General features: G+C 40.2%; 2 protein-coding genes across 24 annotated transcripts in view; one reads left to right on the top strand and one right to left on the bottom strand.

Annotated features, from left to right (window-relative positions):
* CASK (calcium/calmodulin dependent serine protein kinase) overlaps positions 1-20,036 on the top strand; it is a 407,963-nt gene that overhangs the window by 193,751 nt on the left and 194,176 nt on the right.
* Positions 5,053-9,993, bottom strand: GPR82 (G protein-coupled receptor 82). Of its 2 annotated transcripts, XM_028842088.2 has the most exons (3): positions 9,855-9,993; positions 6,993-7,063; positions 5,053-6,840 (listed from the first exon to the last, which is right to left on the bottom strand). In XM_028842088.2, exon 3 carries the CDS (start codon positions 6,804-6,806, stop codon positions 5,796-5,798), a length of 1,011 nt encoding a protein of 336 aa, XP_028697921.1. In that variant the 5' UTR covers positions 6,807-6,840; positions 6,993-7,063; positions 9,855-9,993; the 3' UTR covers positions 5,053-5,795. The 2 variants fall into 2 exon arrangements, with proteins under 2 accessions (XP_028697921.1, XP_077844136.1); XM_077988010.1 differs by lacking the exon at positions 6,993-7,063 and having other exon boundaries at positions 9,855-9,989.

Raw genomic sequence — 20,036 nt, 5'->3', positions numbered from 1 at the left:
AAGTGCTGGGATTACAGGCTTGAGCCACCACGCCCGGCCTACTGATGTTTCTTTTACATCTGATACCACAACTCCCCAAAGTTGATCATGTTGTATAGAGAAATTTAAACTCTCATAAAACAAAAATGTATTTATTCTTTTTTTTATTATTGTTTATTTTATTTATTTATTTATTTATTTATTTATTTTGAGACGGAGTCTCACTCTGTCGCCCAGGCTGGAGTGCAGTGGTGCGATCTCGGCTCACTGCAAGCTCCACCTCCCGGGTCCACGCCATTCTCCTGCCTCAGCCTCCCGAGTAGCTGGGACTACAGGCGCCCGCCACCGCACCCGGCTAATTTTTTTGTATTTTTAGTAGAGACGGGGTTTCACCATGTTAGCCAGGATGGTTTCTATCTCCCGACCTCGTGATCCGCCCGCCTCAGCCTCCCAAAGTGCTGGGATTACAGGTGTGAGCCACTGCGCCCGGCCACTATTCTTTATTATTATATTAACACTGGTTAATCTGCATTTCTTTTGTAAGATTTTTGAACATAATGTGCACGTTCAGTTTGAATGTGGCATTTTAATAATTGTACTTAGGAAGATCTCATGGATTACATGATCATCATAAATTTATCTTGTGTTTCTAACTACTATACTTCTCTTCGCCCAGCCTACTCCTACAAAAAAAAAAGAAATCAACTCTTTAGTTTTAAGTTTCTCAGCCTGAGCAACATAGTAAGACCCTATCTCTCTCTCTCTCTTTTTTTTTTGAAACGGAATCTCGCTCTGTTGCCCAGGTTGGAGTGTAGTGGTGCGGTCTCGGCTCACTGCAACCTCCACCTCCCGCATTCAAGCAATTCTCCTGCCTCAGCCTCTCAAGTAGCTGAGATTACAGGTGCCTGCCACTACGCCCAGCTAATTTTTTTAGTAGAGACAGGGTTTCACCGTGTTGGCCAGGCTGATCTCGAACTCCTGACCTCGTGAGACACCACGCCTGGCCATTAAGACCCTATCTCTACCAAAAAATAAAAATTAGCCAGGTGTGGTGGCACACACCTGTGGTCCTAGCTACTCGGGAGGCTGAGGCAGGAGGATTGCTTGAGCCCAGGACGTTGAAACTGTAATGAGCTGTGATTGTATCACTGCACTCCAGCCTGGGCAACAGAGTGAGACTCCATCTCAAAAAAAAAAAAAAAAATTATTTTGCTTGTTAGAAGTGAATCCTTTTACTTTTCCTCTCCTTCTGAGCCAGGAGTAACATGTATGATATAGCCAGAGGTTTTTCTGTCAGGTATAACTATAGCTGTAGTAACTCTTTCCAGTGTTATCAATTCCATTTGAGTGTAGGGCCCGTCAGAGGAAGGTTCGTGGCATTAGGCTGCTCGATTGAAATGCTTAGCAGATTACCAGTGTTCCCTCTGTTCTCCCTTTGTGGTTTGCCAGCAGGATTTCCTTTCACCTTGTCTTCCCAGATTTGCCCATAACTCCCACCCTGACAGAGCACAAGGCCAGGGATAGGCCCAGAGTCCTCAGCAAATTGAACAGAATGGGCCATCTTCCTCTTCTATCCAGGGAGTAGAAACTTACTTCCCTGTTAAGTTGTTTATCCTAAATTTTGTTTGTCTAGTCTTAATGGTTTGTGTTCCTGATTATAGTTTGAAAGCTGCCTTAATGAAAGTATGTGTATGCCTGTTTTCTACAGTTTAAGATAAAACCTTGTTGGCCTTTGAGTCAAAATTTGAGATTTCTGAAACCCCAAATTTGTGTTTGACTGTAACTCACACAAACGTATTAAAAACACTGTTTTTTTTGAAATCCAAACTTTAAAATAGGGTAAGTTTTGAAGGTAATTTTAAAACCAGGCACAGTGGCTTGCTCCTATAATCTCAGCACTTTGGGAGGCTGAAGCGGGAGGATCGCTTGAGCCCAGGAGTTCAAGACCAGCCTGGGCAACATAGCAAGAGCACATCTCTACCAAAAAAAAAAAATTAGTCAGGCATGGTGGCACACACCTTTCATCCTAGCTACTCAGGAGGCTGAGGTGGTGAGATACCTGAGCCCAAGAGTTTGAGGCTGCAGTGAGCTATGATCACCACTGTACTCTAGCCTGGACGACATAGACAGACCCTGTCTCCAAAAACAAAAGTGATATTTTAAATAAAATATTTACTATGCCATTAAACAGCCAGTCCTTAAATTACATAAAAAATTCAACATGATTTAAAATCACCTGTTTAGGAAAGCATCTATGGTGTAGAGATATCCATGATGATAATGAGCTGAGTATATACCTCATTCTTCAGTATAGGAAATTAAAATGTGAGTTTATCAGAATGAGTAACTTAAAGAGAAATTGCATATCTCTTCTGTCTTTTTAAATGTAAGAATCTCTAGAAATATTTTTTGTTTAAAGTAGTGGTAGAGCTGTAAAGTGATTGTTTTTTAAATAATTATTTTTAGAAGTTATATTTTTGGGTCCTTTTTTTTTTTTTTTTTTTTTTTTGAGACAGGGTCTCACTTTGTCACCCAGGCAGGAATATAGTGGTGCAATCATGGCTCACTTCAGCCTCAACCTCCTGGACTCAACAGAACCTCCTGGGCTCAACAGATCCTCCCACCTCAGCCTCCCAAGTAGCTAGGACTAGAGACATGTGCCACCATGTCCAGCTAATTTTTCTATTTCTTGTAGAAACATGGTCTCACTATGTTGATCAGGCTGGTCTCGAAGTCCTGGGCTCAAGTGATCTCCCCACCTCAGCCCCCTAAAGTGCTGGAATTACAGGCATGAGCCACTGTACCTGACCAGAAGTTATATTTTTTTAAAACTCCTAAGTCCAATGAGATTATTAACTGCAGTATAGCTTATGTTAAACAAACATTACTGTCTTAGTCTGATGAGTTTTGGTTTCAAAACTCACATAAGAATAAAATTACTTAGGCTGGGCACAATGGCTTACCCCAGTAATCCCAACACTTTGGGAGGCCAAGATGGGCAGATTGCTTGAGCTCAGGAGTTCGAGACCAGCCTGAGTAACATGGCGAAATCCCATTTCTACAAAAAAATAACAAAAATTAGCCGGGCATGGTGGTGGGCACCTGTGGTCCCAGCCATTCGGGAGGCTGAGGTGGGAGAATCACTTGACCCTGGGGGACGGAGGTTGCACGCCACTGCACTCCAGCTTGGGTGATAGAGTGAGACCCCATCTCAAAAAATAAAAAGAATAAAACTACTTTTGTAACTGTGGAGAAATCTATGCATCTCAGAAACTCTCCCTGATGAACTTTGAGTTACTCTGTGGTTTGCATGTCTAGGAAGTCACTAGATTGGACACTTCCATTTACAGCTAGCATTCAGGGAGGTCACCTCAAGTTCCCAAGTCTCCTTTGTCTCTGCACATTAATGAGCCAAAAATCCAGTTACTACTCTAAACGAATTGATACTCACTATAAGTATTTGAAGCCAGAACATGTTCAGATTTTTCTCAGAACATTTTCAAGTCTCAGTTAAGCATTGAAGTAGAAAAGGAAAAAAACAAAATTTGCTGGGTTGTTTTGTGTTTTTGTTTGTTTGTTTCCCTCTCGGAATAAGCTCTAGTGATTTTTGAACACATGGCTCTTGGGCAATGTACTGTGAATTGCTTTTACAGCTCTAATTCAGGAACAAAACATGCTATGAGATTAAAGGCTTGGAAGGATTATGTGAACTTACTTTAAACTTCATTTTGGACACTGAAGGAATTACTGTGTGAAGAAAAAAATGAGTCTTTAAGCAGTCTCTAACAAAGTGGCAAGTTACTATTAATGGTTGGTTTTATTCAGCTGTTTTTGTTTGGTTACCTGAGAAGAGAATACCAGTACCATGGAAGTAGAAATAGACAAGAAGTTTATAGCTCCAAAGTGCTTATGATCTCTTTGGGCAGACAGAACACGCTTTTTTTTTAATCGTAATATATGTAACTTATTACAGAATATAGTCACCATCATTTGTCTACTGACAAGATTACATAGAAAAAAGAAATTAACATTAAGAAATGTTTATCTTTAAATGTTCACTTAGATATTGGAAAAAATTGGGGTGATTTACTTAACTATGCACATATATATATATATCCTTTTTGTTTGTTTGTTTTTTGAGACAGTGTCTTACTCTGTTGCCCAGGCTGGAGTGCAATGGCAGGATCGTGGCTCACTGCAACCTCCGCCTCCTGAGTTCAAGTGATTCTCCTGCCTCGGCCTCCCAAGTAGCTGGGACTGCAGGCACAAACCACCACGCCCAGCTAATTTTTGTATTTTTAGTAGAGGTGTGTTTCGCCATGTTGGCCAGGCTGGTCTTGAACTCCTGACCTCAGGTGATCTGCCCACCTTGGCCTCCCAGAGTGCTGGGATTACAGGCGTGAGCCACCGCACCCAGCCCACTTCAATATTTTCATCAGTAAATTAGTACACTTTAGAGTTGTAGTGATTAAAATAATAGATATACAGCATATAAGTAGAATGCTTGGCAAACAGCAAGTGCTTACTAAGCAATGGCTACTCATAATAGTAACAGCTGATTTAATAATAGGATCTGTGAATAAGATAGTATTTTCTGCTCTACACATGAAGAAATTAATACTTGCAGAGGATAAGTAATTTGCCTAAGATTGTCCAGCTAAAAAAGTAGAGCCAGATTGAACCCAAGAAGTATAATTTCAGAGACCAATCTCTAAACCATAATACTATTACACTCCCTTATTATTCATTCATTTATTTCACAAAAAATTAACTGCCAGGTACTGTTTGTCACTAATAACATTATTTATATTGAAGACAGAAGAAAATATGCACAATGCGATGAAGATGGGCTTATAATGACATAGCTTTTTACTTTGACAAAGCCTAATCCAAATATTTAAGCATTTGCGTAAGTAACATCTGCTTTAAAAATATAGCGTCAATGAATATTGCTTCTCCCAATAACATGAGCCAGATAATTTCAAATAAATAATGTGTTTATAAAACCTTGGATTTTTTTCACTGTATTATTCATGCATTTGGATAAGACTTGAGTGAGGATATTTCTTTTTTTTTTTTTTTTTACTTATTTTTATTTTTTTGTTTTGTTTTTTTGAGACGGAGTCTCGCTCTGCCTCCCAGGCTATAATGCAGTGGCGCGATCTCTGCTCACTGCAACCTCCATCCCGGGCTCAAGCGATTCTCCTTTCTCAGCCTCCCGAGTAGCTGGGATTACAGGCGCCCACCACCATGTCTGGCTAATTTTTGTATTTTTAGTAGAGACGGGGTTTCACCCTGTTGCCCAGGCTGGTCTTGAACTCCTGACCTCAAAATGATCCACCCAACTCAGCCTCCCAAAGTGCTGGGACTACAGGCGTGAGCCACTGAGCCCAGCTACTTACTTTTAAAGATTTTAAAATTACCAATAAACACTGGTCATAGATTGACCCTTGTATTCTAACTACCAGAAAGCAGACAAGTCATAAACCATTTGCTTCTTTATCCTAGTCATGAAATAACGTGTTCTGAACAGAAGCACTCACAGTTGAGTTTAAACAGCCTGTTAGTTTCATATGAGTGGGATCCTTTCAGTATGCTTAATTTTTGCTTCTGAAAGTTTCTGCCGTCTCAACTTTCAGTATAAGTAGAACTGTTTTTTGAGTTTTTTGAATATATATTTATTTATTTTTAAAAACCATAGAGATTTTCTTGGTGATTATTGTCAACCAAGCTGTGACATGTTAATGATGTAGTTTAGTGTCCCTAATAAAGTCACATGAATGCTTTTCTGTATTGTGGGGTTTTCCATTCAAAAGTCAACCATATGATTGCATGTGTGCTGAATTAGACTTTGTAAAGAGATTATATAATGTCTTCTTGAATGTTTTATCTAATAAAAGAAATATAATGGGGTCTGTGCTACTTCTGGCCGAAGCAAGACAGGTGAGGATGTTTTTTGTTTCTATTAAATAATTCAGTTGCTGACAGTTATCTCTTTGATGTAGAACATAAAAAATGGGTTTAAAAATACTATAAGGAAGGAAGCAAACTATTAGTAGAATCTGGATGACCAAAAGATGTCTTTTCACAGAACTGTAAGTCAAATCTTTCTCCATAATGGACGTACAGGTTCTTATTTTTCTCAGATGGCTTACAAAAGAGTAGTATGATGTTAGTACTACTAAAAAGGAAAATCCAATAAATGTGGTTCCAATGAGACCTGCAATCTGAGAGATCATGGCTCCTAGTTCCATCTGCCGATTGTAGCATAGGCTTTCTTCTCCTTCTGTAGCCTCTATGACTGAGTAGTATATAGTAACTGGAATAATTATGCCCAGTACAACTCCCCATATGTAAATGCATAGTTTTCTAGCAAAGTTGGGCTGGCGAAATTTTTTCAGTAAATGGCCATAAAATATTTTCTCATAGCACGAAGTAGTCTCTTGCAAGGAATCCTTTTGCATTAAGGTAGCGTAGCGGCTTACGGCAATCCAACTTAAAATTAAGAGGCTGACAAACATACTTACATGCATGGATAGAGTTCCCAGAAAATTGACCACTCTGCATTGAGCAGATTGATATTCCCATTGGAAACCTTTCAGGAAATAGATACTCATGAAAGGCATGGCGCTGCACACAAGTAAGTTTGCAGTCACAAGGTGTGACAGGTAGATGTGCGTTGATGTTTTTTTACCTATTTTTGTTAAAAATATCCATTGAGAGAGAGAGTTTCCAAAAACACCAACAATACAAAGGAGGATGTAAATGATTGGTAAAGCCATGGAAGAGATCATAGATGGTTGAATACATGTTGTGTTGTTGTTCATTTATGTCAGATTTTCTTGAATTTTGTCACGGGAGCTAGAACAGAATTGCAGATATTTAATATTAAAATTATTTTTGGTACAGTATTTAAGCTGAATAGTTTTTTTTTTTTTTTTAAAGCATTGAATTAAATAAAATAGTAACAAAAATGTATTGGATGGAACGGGAAAGTGTAGATGGCTTCTTACCTTTTCCAATCACAATTGTCCGGTTGAAATAAAGACAAAAAGTTACTTATTGTGATGGATAATGCCTTTGTCTAAAAAACAAAATTTGATGTAAATAGTTACATGCCTGGGATTTAAAATTTTACTTAGAGAAATGGATAGTTCTTAGATTGTAAAACAATTTGTAAGTGATGATTGATTTTGCCTAGAAATATAATTTAAAAATTTTTAAGGCACATGCAACCAATACATGTTGGCCAAAGTATTACAGAAGTATTCTGTGGCCACAATAATAGAGAGTTGACTGGTTTTTAATTACCACATTACTTATATATAGTTTTCAAAATGGTGTCTTTTTGTGTCTAGGCTAAAACACTCCTTTATAACCTAATACTATTAGAAGAGTCTCTTTTCATATTTCAGAAGTTACCTCAATTCCACGTGAGCAAAATTTCAGGCAAAATCCTGAACTGAATAGAAGAAAAGTGTAGCAACCAAGGACAGACTCCAAAATCCCAGGGTCATTACCAAAGAGTATTTAAAATGTCATTTCAAATATTCAATGTTAAACTGTCATACTTTAATAAAAGTTTACACATGTATGTCAAAACTGTAGTTACAGCCAGATGTGGTGGCTCTGCACCTGTAATCTCAGCACTTTGGGAGGCCAAGGTGGGACGATTGCTTGAGACCAGGATTTCAAGAACACCTTGCGCAATGTAGCGAGACCCTGTCTCTATAAAAAAATACAAAAACTAGACTGGGTATGGTGGCTCATGCCTATTATCCCAGCACTTTGGGAGGCCACGGCCAGCCTGGGCAACATGGTGAAACCATGTCTCTACAAAAAAATTAGCCAGGCATCCTGGCATGTGCCTGGAGTCCCAGCTACTTGGGAGGCTGAGGTTGGAGGATCAGTTGAGCCTAGAAGTTCAAGGCTGCAGCAAGTTATGATCATTCTACTGCACTCCAGCCTGGGTAACAGAAAGAGACCCTGTCTCAAAAACAAAAACAAAAAAACTGTAGCTGCTATGCTTGTTGGTTAGAGTATCCTTGTGTGTAAATTGGTATCTGAGTTTTTCAGAGGATTTTTTTTTAAAGGATATGATGTTTTAATCACAACATAAATGCTGGTTTTTACTTTTTTGTGTCTTATATTTAAATCTTTCTCACTTCAAAGGGTACATGTGAAGTGCTGAAGAATCATATACAAATTGCTTTTATTCTTATTTTTCTCCTTATTTCCTCACTTCTTTCAGGTGAGAATAACAAAAGTTACTGGATTCTGGTCAAATAAGAACCATGATCTCTATTCAAAATGTGCCATATTCTCTGTGTCCTTCACCATAGCCTTCTGGGCACCACATTCTCCACTCTTTCATGATCTAGAGCAAGGTTTCTCAATCTTTTTTTTAATCATGTTCTCTTTTTTTTTTTTTTTGAGACGGAGTCTCACTCTGTCGCCCAGGCTGGAGTGCAGTGGCCCGATCTCAGCTCACTGCAAGCTCCGCCTCCCGGGTTCACGCCATTCTCCTGCCTCAGCCTCCAGAGTAGCTGGGACTACAGGCGCCCGCCACCTCGCCCGGCTAGTTTTTTGTATTTTTTAGTAGAGACGGGGTTTCACCGTGTTAGCCAGGATGGTCTCGATCTCCTGACCTTGTGATCCGCCCGTCTTGGCCTCCCAAAGTGCTGGGATAACAGGCTTGAGCCACCGCGCCCGGCATGTTCTCTTTTGATAAACATAAAAATTGTACCATACACAGCCCTTGGAAATTCTTATATCCCCCCAGCCCCTCAGGGCAATTTTACTCTCTACCCCCTTCAGAATTATGGTTTATTTTCTGTATCTTGGATTACAGAATTTGGGTTTTTTTCTCAAAATAATGTTATAATTTTGTAATAACTTTTTAAACCAATCCACACCCAAAGTCTTGAAAACTTGAGGACTGTGCATTGTGTGTGGGTTTAAATACCGAGATTCTTAATTAATGTCTACCAGTGTCTTTATAATTTTGTTTCTTTGCTATTTGTATTTAGAAAACAGTCCATATGCTTCATTGTAAGTTTGTATCTGAATCTAGTGCAACCTGATGAATTATAATCTGGTTGCAGTTAGTGTAGACCCTGGCATAAATATATAAAACCTAATCTGTAACTTCACCAGTTCAAAAATCAGGCAGATGGAGTGTGAAATGAGCCGGTTTATTTAAGAAAAAAAATTATCTGCTCACAGTAGATTTTGATTTTACATAAGGAATGGAGCTTCCTTTTATGATGCTGTTAAAGAAAAGCATTAGCTCCTGCCTTGTGCAGATAATGCATAGTATACTAAAAACTGCAAAGGTAATGGTGCTTCTGTATGAATAGTAAATGCTTCCAAACAAAAAGGAGATAAAATATACTTCTGCAGAGGCTAGCTTTATCAGACAGAAGTTGAGTCTCTATAGGACTCTCACTATAGCAATCAACAACTAGGTCACCATCTTTACCTTCCCAAACTTGTATCTACTATGTACATCTCCTTCAAAAATAAACTTTGATCATAAAACTACTTGATAACTATTTTCCAAAATTTGGAAAGTACTGTTGAACTTAAGAAATGAAATAAAAATTACATGTTACAGATGCAAAACTGGTCTTTAGAAAATGTCTGTAAGTCTATATTCCCCTCAGGAGAATGTCTATCTCAAGTCACTCGTGCATACATTTTGTCTCTGCTAAATGAAAAAAGTTCTACAACTCTTCAGTTACTAATGACTATCTACATAATTATATGCTGACTGCCTTTCTTAAGGATCAGCTTTCAAAATTTAAACCATTAGGTCCTGTTTATTTTTATAGAGTTTAATTTTTAAGCTAAAAATGAATAATAATCACTCTTACCTGTATGAGTAGTTTATGCCAACTAAGGTTATATTGTTCAGGGCAGTGATGCCAAATTTCAGACTTAAAATTCTCTGATCTTCGCTCTTCCAATATCTTTAGTCAGTGTACATAGACTCTTGTATGACACCAACTACAGTGGGAGGAAAAGGGGAAATTAAACAGTATTGAAGAAATTCAATAGTTATGGTCAATGTGACAACTACCTCCTCAAAAAACCCTCATTTCTCTATTTCTGTAGCGGGAGGAAGTTGGTGGACAATATACATATTATACTTCCTTATGATTATTTCATGAACTAGTTACACCCCAGTAAGCTTTGTTTGCACGATTGACTGAAGTTCACAGATTTAATCCCCCATGGCTAGTTTTATATGACACAGTGATAGAAGGAGCCACTCTGTTAGTAACCCAATACAAATATTGGTGCAAATTTGTCTGTAAAATTGTTTGTGGATGGCTTATTTGCAATCCATCTTTATCAAAAATAGAAATTGTTTGTGGATGGCTTATTTGCAATCCATCTTTATCAAAAATAGAAACAAAACTCAAAGTTTTCTTATAACTTACTAGAATCAAATATTATAGAGCTAAAATAGAACTTCATGATCATCTATGGATTGAGACCCTTTGTTTTAAAGTTGAAGAAGCTGAGGCCCAGAGGAACTCACTGTAAGCACAGACTGCACCCAGGGTTGGGTCCCAGTTTGGTTACTAATGAGTTAACCCACTCTGTTTCTGATTGCCCTGCACTACCTCCATTTATCAACATAATACACTGTTTGGGGCATTTCATAATAGATTTGGCAAATCCTGGGAGTGCCAAGTATGCCTCAGATCAAATGAATAGTTATATTAATAAAGAATTGTGAAACCATGACTAGTCTAAAACAATAAAAATTTTAAAAATAGAATTGTGAAACCAATTTTTTGTACAAGATTGTCGAATCAGACTGTGACTTACTAACTAAATGAAAGCTAAGTGTGTACATCTGAGGCGGAAGACTTGCATCAAGCACTCCCTCTCATCCTTGAGTAGTTAAACCAGTGGGAGTCTGAAAAAGAGAACAGAAATCTAATTTCATCAAACTTGAGCACTTTAGTTATCAGTAAATCTTCACTTAAAATTAACAGAGGTACCTTGCCATTTCTCATAAACCCCTGATGCTTACCTTATTTCATGTTTATTTCATAAATTCTCTCTGATGTTTGCTAATATTTCTCTCTAAAACAAAAGTGAGAACTGCCTAAAGGGTCCGGATTGTGTTCTGCTGCTGTTCATCTTTGCCTTGCCACCATTTACTTAAGAACAGTGACTCATCCAGGGTTTCATGGCCATTCATTACAGAGTAATTTGGCTTTTAGAATTCTTATCACTTTTACTTGAGTAATGTATCATGTTCCAGGAAGGAATTACATAGAACAAAAAACAGTTTTAAGTAATTTAGAGAAGAACAGAAATGGAATGCTATTTCTAAGTGATTGAAAAATAGTTGTAATATTATCCGTTCAGGCATAAGCATCTTTGGTCCGAAAGAAAGAACACTCTTGTTTTCCTCCATTGTCTCCAAACTCAGTAAATGATACCATCACTCCTTCAGTTATTCAAGCCAAAAACTTAGGAATCATCCTTAATTTCTCTTTCTTTCACATCTCACATCTATCTAATCAATTGCTGGTACTACAGCTTCTACTATCACTACCATCATTCATTAGCCACATTTCATGAGAGCTTACTATGTGCCAGATATCTTGCTATGTGCCTTACATTCAAGTCTTATTTGGTTTTCACAACACCCTGTGAAATGTCTCATTTTAAAGGTGAGGAAAACTGAAACTCAGAAAGATCTCATAAGTTGCCCAAGGTCACACAGCCATCTGTCCTCACAGGATGGTGATTGGCTCACCTCAAATCAAGTAATTCAAGAACAAGTCCATAGCTGCAATGCCTTTTTGTGATCCAGCCTCTGAAGTCAACACTGTCATTTCTGCAGTATTCTATTGGTCACACAGAGCCAGCCCTGGATCCGTGTGGGAGGGGTAAATATCAGGGGGTGATGATCACTGGGAGCCATATTGGAAACTGGCTACCACAGATGTCAATCAACCATTGAAACAAAGGAAGAGTCAGAAGTACTGCTTAAAAACCGTTGTCAGTCCACTGGTTGTTTATTGGGCAAGCATACCTGGATAGGTGTAAGTTTTGCCAGTTCTTACACTATTTTGGTTTTTAGGTCTATTTTTGTTAAACAGTGTAATTCATTCAACAAATATTTATTGGAGTTTCTACTATGTTCCTAGCAGCATGTGGAGGTCACAGAAGTAGGATGTTTAGTCACAAACTAATTGAGATCTCTGGAAATTGAACAGATTCCACAAGCAAGCCAAGAATTTAGATTAATATGTGATATGTGATACAGATTTCAAATGCTCTGTGAATTAGAGAAGGGCAGAAACAGTGACTCAAAGTGGTTCTGAAAGGCTTTGTGAAAGCAAATGGAAGGAAGGAGAGGAGAACATAGCCTAGTGAGTGACAGTTCTGTGCCAGGTATGGGACAGAGCATTTTATGCCTAAGAACCCTAGAGATGTGTGGTGGGAGTCCCATTTTACATGGGAGGAAGCTCAAAGAGGTTAAATAGCTTGCCTAGAGGAATACAATTAGTAAATTCACTTTAAAATGACCTCATTCTTTGCCTTAGAAAGAAATTATTGGTTGTTCTTGCAGGTCAATAAGGGTACCTTATGGTACTCACGATAGGGTCATGTTTTAAGTATTTTTAACTTTGTTCAGATAGGGTTTCCTGTTTGATTTATGTATTTGTGTATCCTGTTCTAGACTTGAGGTAGCAGAAACTGACTATGGAAGAAATCAAGTCCAGTTTTTTTCTATCTTCGAAAACTCTGGACTTTGTTAAGCAAACTGTTATTCCAACAATGTCAGTATAAATTCTTTAGGATTCAGTGATTTTGAGTTCTCCAGTTGAAATATAGGTGAATTTTATTTTCATTCTTCTAAGAAATTAGGAAATACTGTTACAATTGGTAAAAAGAGTAAATGTCAGGGAATACTAGATTAATAAAGTATGTTACAAGTATTCTGTAAAGTGGCCCCTTTGGACTTTTCTCATTCAAATCACCAGTAGTTTTCTTTGGTTCTCATTCATCTTGCCCATCCGTTTCTTCAAGGTTCCCCTTCTATTGTCCCAAGTCCAAATGTACTTGACCTAACAGTTCTAGTTGCTTCCTATATCATCTGCCAAATATTGATCTCCTAAGTGTTCTGCTCTCACCCTTAGGATTTACTTCCTTGAGGTGTTAGAGTTATGTCCTACAATTGAAGTTCTGTCTTGTATTAATTTTCCTGCTTTTGAGATGGATTTGTGTATCAAGTGTGTTTTTTAATTTGGCCCCAAAATTCATTTGGAGTGGTTCAGTGAGAGTGTTTCAAAGGGCAGGCACATACTTACTTGGCAGAGGAGATACCATAATCAAAGGGCAGGCATGCGGACATTTATTTTGGAAATCCACGGTGGGCTGTACATAGCAGGGGGACATGAGAGCTTTCCTGACTCACATGGATTGTTGGGGTTAGAATTAGGGTCTCTTATCAATTTCCCTCAGAGCCAGAACCCAGAGGACACAGGACAGCTTAGTCATTCCTGAAGCCATGTGTTTCATCTAGAAATTATTTTAGGCTATCCAAACTAGTGTTTAAACTGGCTGCAATTGGCCTTTTAAGTACTCTCACTAACCGATCAGGAGCTCAGGGCATTGGGAGGCTGGTATGCAGAAAGAAAAGACATGACTAATTTATACACATTAGACTATCGTATTCAAAAGATAATTATTTCTTTAAATCAGGGGCAGTAGTAAGTAAGCCTTGTCCAGTTCAACATATACCCAAGCCAGTGGTTATCTTTAGGAGGAGTGAGGCACAGTGCAGTTACCCAAAGCTATGGTTTGTTCAAGGCTCACTGAGCCCCCTGTCCTCTCCAGGAAGTGGTATCTGGCCACAGCCTTGTTTCCAGTCACACTGTTCTCAGGCCCTCACCGCCTGCCACAAGTAGCTCTGATCGTGGGTGTCCCACCCTTAATTAGAGTATGAAGAAAAACCTCTCCTTGTTCTGAAGAGCTGGTTTCTCAGCAAGCAATGGGAGCATTTCTCTCAAGAATTACTTTTAAAAACAGCAGAAAATACAATCTGAAGTTTGTAAATTTATAATAACACAGAAAAGTTATCAGCTTTTGTAAAAAGTAAAATAGAGGTTCCTCTTCAAAGACCTTCCTCTCCATTTAATTAGGAATAAATAGTAACTTCTCTTAGAAGCAAAATTTATTCAAAGACCTGTGCTAACATTCTTAAATATCTGCTAGCTGTAATAAATAAATCAGTGTACTTTATGTTCTTAGCTCCCACAATTTGGCCCAAATATTTGCCCTGGCATGCTTATACTGGTCCAAGCAAACATTGGGTCATAGCCTGTTCCTCTTCCTTATTTGAAGGTGTTTTTACCTTTCTCAGCATTCCACAAGTTACTTCCTCCTTCCTTTGTTCTCCTCTGCCTTTGCCTCTTTTAAAAAGTTCTAAGTTGCTAGCCAATCAAGACAAATACAGAATGTGAGGTCCCGTTCCAGCCAATGGAAACCGGACACAGCAGTAAGGTGGACGCATCACGTTATAAATGACCCTGTCTCCTTTGTTTGGTGTCCTCCTGTGGCAAAACTGCTGGCGAGTGTACCCTTTCTGTAGGAAGTAAAAATGGCCTTGCTGAGCAAATTAAATTTATGCTCAAGTGCTATTTCTTTGTGGCACCGGGGAACAAGCATTTCAAACACTTTTAAGAAAAGACTAATGACAAAACAAAAATGGACTTTGTGAGTTGAAAAACACACATACACAAACTCAAAGGGCATTTTCTTATTAGTTTGCATTTCCTTATGCATCCAGTGAACCAACTCCCCAGGAGTTGGATCCATCTCTAAATTCCGCTAGTAACTTCACCTTCAGTAACCGATTGCAGCACAGCTGCTGCTCCAAACTGTAGGTGACCACCCAGGAATTAAAGGTTCCTCATCTCCCAGCCCTTTCATTCTTTGTCTTACCAAACGACATGTTTCTGTGAACCTGAACCAGGGCCATTCCAACGAACCCCACTTCATTGACACTGAGACAGAGTAGAGACAGGCTTGGCTTCAGCTCACCTCCACTAGAGCACTGATCACAAAACCCACACCACTACCTCGAATGCTAATAGTTCTTAAAGAATTCCAGGAATTGGCCTTATGAGATAATTAAGATTGCCTCAGGAAGGAATGCTGAACAATTGATTTACAGCCTTGTTGCCACAGGCCAGACCACCAGGTGGCCCATTACTCAAGATAACCATAGCAACCAGATCTGCTGACCTGCTTTGCTCAGCCCAGCCTGCATACCCTTCCCCTGTTACTAGTTCCTGCACTTTGCCTAATAAAAAAGCCCTATGACTCTTTTCAGGAGGAAGCCGGGAATTCTCTCTCTCTTGTGCTGCCTCCCTTTTGTTTGGGCATAAGCTCCAGTGAAGCTTTGTCTATGAAAACGCTTTTGGCCTCCTATCAATTTCTGTTGCATTGAGAACCCAAGAACCCATGATCGGTAACAATGCCAATTGAGGGTAGAAGAAAGAAAAACAAAATCACACACAAACTCAAAGTGCTTTTTCTATTCTCTCATTCAACAAAAGTCTAAACAGATTACCTCTGTGACCAAATGTGTGGGGATTTCTCCCAATGAACAAGCAAGGAAGCAATTCAGTGGACACCAGCTGGGTGTCCTCTAATTCAGTTCTATTCTGACACTATCTCCCTGGAGATAGCGTCAGATCCCACAGGTTGAAGGCTGAGTCCCCAAGACTTCTTTCCACCTTCAGATGCCAATGGCAAACCTCAGGTTGCTTCACCTGTGCTTCTGACCCACAGGCTATATAAATCAAAGATCCCACAGCCCCTTCTTTGGGCCCAATTAATTTGCTAGAGCAGCTCACATAATTCAGGGAAATATGTTTACCGATTTATTATAAAGTATATTACAAAGGATACAGTTGAAGAGATGCATATAGTGAGGTGTGGGGGAAGAGAGGGATGCGGAGCTTCCATGCCCTCCCTGGGCGTGTCACCCTCCAGGAACCTCCACATGTGCAGGTATCCAGAAGCTCCTTGAATCCTGTCATTTTGGGGTTTTATGGGGGCCTCCTTACACAGCCAAGATTGATTGAAGCACTGGCTACTGTTGATTACCTTAACCTTCAGCCCCTCTCCCCTCTCTGGAGGGTTTAGAGTAGGGCTAAATGTTCCAACCTTGTCATCCTGCCTTGGTCTTTCCTGTGACCAGCCCCATCCTGAAGCTACCTAGAGACTGCCAGACAGCAGTCACCTCATTAGCATATAAAAAGACATCACTTTGGAGTTTTTGAGGATCTTAGGAGTTGTATGCCAGACAACAGACCAAAGACCAAATATATACTTCATAGTATCCAGTCCACCCTCTGTCTTGGATCCCTCACATCAAAAGGATGTACAACTCAAAAGATACAGCCAAATTACTAGAATCTCATTCAATCAGTAATAATCAGTCCAGCTCATCATAGTGTATGAATGTCTCCCAAGGCGAGGCCACTCAGGTTTGCAGGCTTTCATTCAGTCTTGTCAGAGTGCTCTCGGTGAACATATAGCTTCACCCTTTACAGCAGCTGATATAATTGAGCTAGGAGACAAGATATCATTTCTTGCTCTAAGCCTCTTTTGAGGTATTAATATAATACTGGATTTCTTTCAGTTCATAACCCATTTATTCTTTACTCTCACTACTATTTTTCCTTATCTCTATAAACTCCCAAACTTTTCCACCTTTGGATGGGATAGTAGAATCAGCCACTGTGCTTGTCTAGATCAGGCAACAATACTAGTATAGCAAGTGCTGCCCCCTCAGTCCACTCCCGTTTATGTTAGAAATAAATTTTTGGTGCCACAAAGAAGAATCAGCACTCCTGCAAAAAGTTTTCTCAGCAAGGCAAATTAACTTCTATAGAAGGGTGCATCTCACGGATGGAGCAATGGTGAGAGCACACAGAACAAAGGAAAGCAGGGGTTTTTATTCCTAATACAATAGGTTTCTACTACTGTGTCCTGTCTCCATTGGCTGGAGCTGGACTGCACAATCGAAACTAGTCCTGGTTGGCTAATTTGAAGTATGCAGGGAGGGGGTTACACTGGCAGGAAGGGCAGTTTTGGGGGTAAGAGCTGTTATGGCAGGAGGGGTAATTTGCAGAGTGAGTGACTAAGGGCAACAAGCAAGAAACAGCTGTGAACTATAGATTAGGACTGGCAGGAAGGTTGTTTACTGCAGTCAGGGGCAAGGAGACATGAAGAACAAGGAAGTTGAGTTTGAGGACAAAGAACAAGGGAGTTAACATGCCAAACTTTTGAAGAGAACCTGACTGTATCTGACTTTCAGAACGGGTAAGGTTCCATAGGTGCAGCAGAACGAGTGGGCTGTTTTTACCACCAGGGAGTATAGCTGCATTATTTGTTAGCCCCAATTTTGTCAGATGGGATAGGGCACAAGCCACTCCTTAGGAGTCCACCCCACTGTCAGACCCTTAGGAATTCTGACTCAAAGTTTAAAAACATAGTTACAGTTTCTTACTCAGGAATCACCTTCCTTTCAGCACTTATAGTTGCAGCCCTGGTCCTAGGACCAATGCATCAGGTAGAGGAAACGTAAAAAAAAAGTTGAGGTGATATGGGAAAGAAAAATAAAGTATGCTCATTATACCAATGTACTCCTCCCTTGGCAAGAAATGCATAGTCATACCAGCATCCTTCCACACCCCCCGTTCCAGGATACCTCAGAAAAGCAGAGGAATCTACTGAGTGGGGAACTTCCCTTAGCCCCACTCGTGTTGAATGTGAGCACACACTTGCAAAGGCAAATAAGGCAGCTCTTCGTGCTTTCATCTCCCTCTGTTTTAGACAACCAGTGTTTTCATTGCCTGTTCCACTCTCTATCAAACTGTTACTCTGAGGAAGATGTCTCTCGGCCCATTGCTGAACATCATAGGCTATATAATGTGTTCCTGGGCCTGAAGAAGTGACAGCCATCCAAATCTGTGCAATACCTTCTGCTTTAGCTTTTATGGCACTCTGAGCAAACTATTACTGAGAAGAATATCTCTGCCCACTGCTGGAACATTATAGGCTGTGCCATGTGTTCTTTGGCCTGAAGAAATGGTGTTCAGCTCTCCAAATCTGTGCAGTATCTTCTGTTCTAGCTTTTTTATGGCATTCTCATAATTCACATCTTCCACCGGGCAAGCAAAGCCCAGTCCAGAATCAGTGTCTACTCTTGTCCAAACTCATTTGTGGCCTCCCAGGGCTACCAGCATCAGCCTCACTTGCCAACTTGTTCAGGGCTTTCCCACCAGGGAAATCTGCCCCACAGCCATGGGCAGTGTCTGTCTCTTTTGCTGGCAGACAGAATAGTTCTTATTGGCATTTTGTACCTGAGATGGTGCAAAAGAGACATGTCTAAATGCAGTCCATCTCTGCACTGTTGCAGTATCCGTTTATCCACTCATTTCATGGACCCAGGTGGCCACTTCAAGGGAGCACGCAGGGTTGTCTGCTTGTTGATATCAATCACTTTCCGAACCAGGGTCCTTTTTTTTTTTTTTTTTCTTCAAGTCAGAGTTTTGCTCTTGTCTCCCAAGCTGGAGTGCAATGTCTCGGCTCGCTGCAACCTCCGCCTCCTGGGTTCAAGTGATTCTCTTGCCTCAGCTTCCCAAGTAGCTGGGATTACAGGTGTGTGCCACCACGTCCAGCTAATTTTTTTGTATTTTTAGTAGAGACGGGGTTTCACCATGTTGGCCAGGCTGGTCTCGAACTCCTGACCTCAGGTGATCCACCCACCTTGGCCTCCCAAAGTGCTGGGATTACAGGCGTGAACCACCACGCCCAGCCAAGAAAGGAGCTCTTCTGATGGCCATTGACATATTCTACTTTAATGCACTCCTCAAATTTCCATAGGGCCATTCTCCATATGGGCATCCCTTTAATAAATAGGCCAGGTTTCCACTGTCCTGCCTGACCAGGTGGCCAGGCCACTGAGTCAGTAAAAAAATCAAACACAGGGGCTTTTGCCTGTGTTCATTTCTTCAGAATGCAATTCAGCCGCCAAGCTAATTTGATCTTACCTTCTTTGATCAAGACTGGCATCCTTCCAAACAGGATTGTTCACCTTGGAACTGTCATCCACACACCAGGCAGCTCTTTGTTGTCAGTTGAGAGCTGTTCACGGGGCCCCGTCCAAGGGTCGGTAGAATCCCGCAGTTCCTCACACAGTTCCGGAGTCAGTCCTAGGGAAAAAGAGGCTCCCTGCTTGAGAGTATTTCCTCCTTGCACTTCCCAGGGAGGATGCTCCTGTATAAACCATTTCCATTTTATTATGGAACTATTCTGGGCACTGCCATCCCCATTTGAATGTTTCTCTGACATCATGTGAGAAAGCATGGGTATTTCAAGTATCAAGATCATTTTATGTCCTTCAGTCATAGGGGTTAGCTTCAATTAATGTCCCATAGCAAGGTAGTAAATGCCCCCAAGTGGAAAGTCTCTAGTGTAAAGTCCCAGTAGTTGTCACTGGGAGATGCTCACAGACTTTTGAGTAAGACCCAGTAAACGCTCACAAAGGGCTAGCAAATGGAGAACTTGTCCCTACTAATATTCCAGCTTCTATTCTACACATTGTAGGCTTGGGTAATCTTACTGGTTCCCATTTAGCATGTTCAATTAATCTTACTGGTTCCCATTTAGCATGTTCCCATTTAGCATGCTACAAGGGTATTTTACAATACGAGGTAAGGGAAACATTCCCCAGTCAGACACAATATTCCCATAATACAGTCAAGTAAAAGAGACCCAACCACTTCATGTAAAATGTGTTCAAATGTACCAACTTACCTTAATTTTCTCAATGCTTACTTTCCTAACTGTAGCCTCTATTACGACTTTACCATCAGGTTTTGAGTTTACAATAATAGGTAGGGGAAGTGTTCCCTGCCGAGACCGGCTTGATCGGGGAGACCCTAACCCAGCAGCGCTAGAGGAAGACACACACACAGAAATATAGAGGTGTGAAGTAGGAAATT

This window comes from Macaca mulatta, chromosome X (genome assembly GCF_049350105.2).
Source record: "Macaca mulatta isolate MMU2019108-1 chromosome X, T2T-MMU8v2.0, whole genome shotgun sequence".
Lineage (NCBI taxonomy): Eukaryota > Metazoa > Chordata > Mammalia > Primates > Cercopithecidae > Macaca > Macaca mulatta.
Note: the sequence above shows the minus strand (reverse complement) of the source record. Positions and strands in the feature narration are given on the sequence as shown.